The sequence below is a fragment of the Charadrius vociferus genome, unplaced genomic scaffold, assembly GCF_000708025.1.
Source record: "Charadrius vociferus isolate BGI_N301 unplaced genomic scaffold, ASM70802v2 scaffold758, whole genome shotgun sequence".
Lineage (NCBI taxonomy): Eukaryota > Metazoa > Chordata > Aves > Charadriiformes > Charadriidae > Charadrius > Charadrius vociferus.
The window spans coordinates 123,227-124,965 of record NW_009649934.1 but is presented as its reverse complement, the minus strand read 5'-3'; the positions used below and the strand labels follow the sequence as shown (position 1 = coordinate 124,965).

At 49.4% G+C, this 1,739-nt stretch overlaps 1 protein-coding gene across 1 annotated transcript in view; it reads left to right on the top strand.

Moving 5' to 3' along the window:
• Positions 1–1,739, top strand: part of DNAH1 (dynein, axonemal, heavy chain 1) — a 72,127-nt gene that overhangs the window by 46,475 nt on the left and 23,913 nt on the right. Inside the window, exons 47-48 of the mRNA XM_009891276.1 lie at positions 102–332; positions 1,515–1,711. Of these exons, the coding sequence (XP_009889578.1) occupies positions 102–332; positions 1,515–1,711 (428 nt within the window). The remainder of the gene's footprint in view (positions 1–101; positions 333–1,514; positions 1,712–1,739) is intronic.

The window sequence follows — 1,739 nt, the reverse complement described above, 5'->3', positions numbered from 1 at the left end:
AGCTGGCCACATGCTGGGCAGGAACCAGCTTTCCTGACAGTGAGGCTCTTAATACTTCTCTGCTTCTCTCATGGGGGTGTTTTTCTGGGATTTCCTCCCAGAACAAACTGCACCTGCTGAGACTGTGGTACCACGAGAGCTGCCGGGTTTTCTGTGATCGCCTAGTCAACAAGGAGGACCGGACCTGGTTTGACAACCTCATGAAGAGTATGATGGAGGAGTTAGGCACCACTTTTGAGGAGGTCATCCCCTCCCAGCCAGTTCTGTTTGGGGACTTCATGGAGCCAGGTGCCAATATCAAACTGTACGAAGCAATTGACAGCCAGGAAAAGGTAAGGACCCTGGGAATCATGATGATGTGAACTATGTTCCCATCTTCCAAGTCTTCTGCAAACAAAAGAAAAACAGTGTCTGAAGCCCTCCCAGGGCTCTCATGTGAAATCCTACCACAGATATGGATAGTGGATGCATTTGGTACGATGGGAAGTTGAGGTGGAACAAGTTGTCTCTGCGTTGCCATCCTGGGGACAGCCTGCTATGCCAGTTCTCCCAAATGCACTTGGGACTGGAAAATGAAATTTGCTGGAAAGAAATGGCACATTACCCACAAACAATACTAGTTTTGCCATTAAAGACTTCACAATTGACCTTTACAAGTAATTAATGTTACTGCCAGATTCTCTGTTGGAGAAGATACTGCAAGTACTTTGGTAGTGATAATTAAGCAAAGGCAATGAGCAGTGCTTTTTGCGCTCATTATCAGAAACAGATGATTATCCTGTCGTCTCTCCTCTTGTGATAGCTGTGTGGCAAGGATGGGTAATTAACTGAGCTTTCCAATCTCTTTTGCAAAGTAGGTAGGCCTGTCCCCCACCGAGGTGAGCACAGCTGAGACAGCCAGACTTACCATGCTGCTGCGCACAGGACTTTGGCATCTAGGCAGGGATCTCAGCACTGTATGAATTCCAGCTCATGTTGCTTGCCCAGGTTCACAGTGAGATTGCTGAGGGGGTAGGACCAAATCCCAGATGTCTTCATGCTTCATTTTCTGCTCTGGCCTTAGGGTGCTCTTGAAGAGTGCTCTGGAAAGCTGCTCCTGCAGCTATTCTGTGCGATGGCTGAACCAGGAGAGAAGTGCACTTCTCTCCTCATCTACAGCCAGCGGGGTTTTCTTCCAGCACCTGCCCTTTCCAGCCAGGATCCTAACCACGGGATGCAGCAGCAGGCAGTGGTCAGCCATAGTGAGGAAGCTCTCCCGGAGGGAGGCCCTGGAACAGTACGGGTCAGACAGCCCTAAGCTATTTTATTTTGAACTGCTGTTTCTGCAGGGAAACAGCACCGTTGGGAACAGCAAACCTTCGTCACTTGCCTGAGTTACTTTAAGGTCACCATTCAGCAGCTGCTGTCACCACCATGAGCTAAATTCAGCCCAGTCCAATGGCAGTTCCTATAGGAGCATCGAGCAAAGAGAACCATCACCTCTGGTAGTCACAATTGACTGTTTCTGCCCACAGCTGAAGGTTGTGATTGAGGATTACCTGGAGGAGTACAATCAAACCAACACCCCAGAGTTGAAGCTTGTGCTTTTCATGGATGCGATGCAGCATATCTGCCGAATCAGCCGGATCCTGCGGCAGGCTCCAGGGAATGCTCTTCTTCTGGGTGTTGGGGGAAGTGGGAGACAGTCTCTCACCAGACTGGCGTCTCACATGTAAGTAATGCACTCCTATGCGCATAAT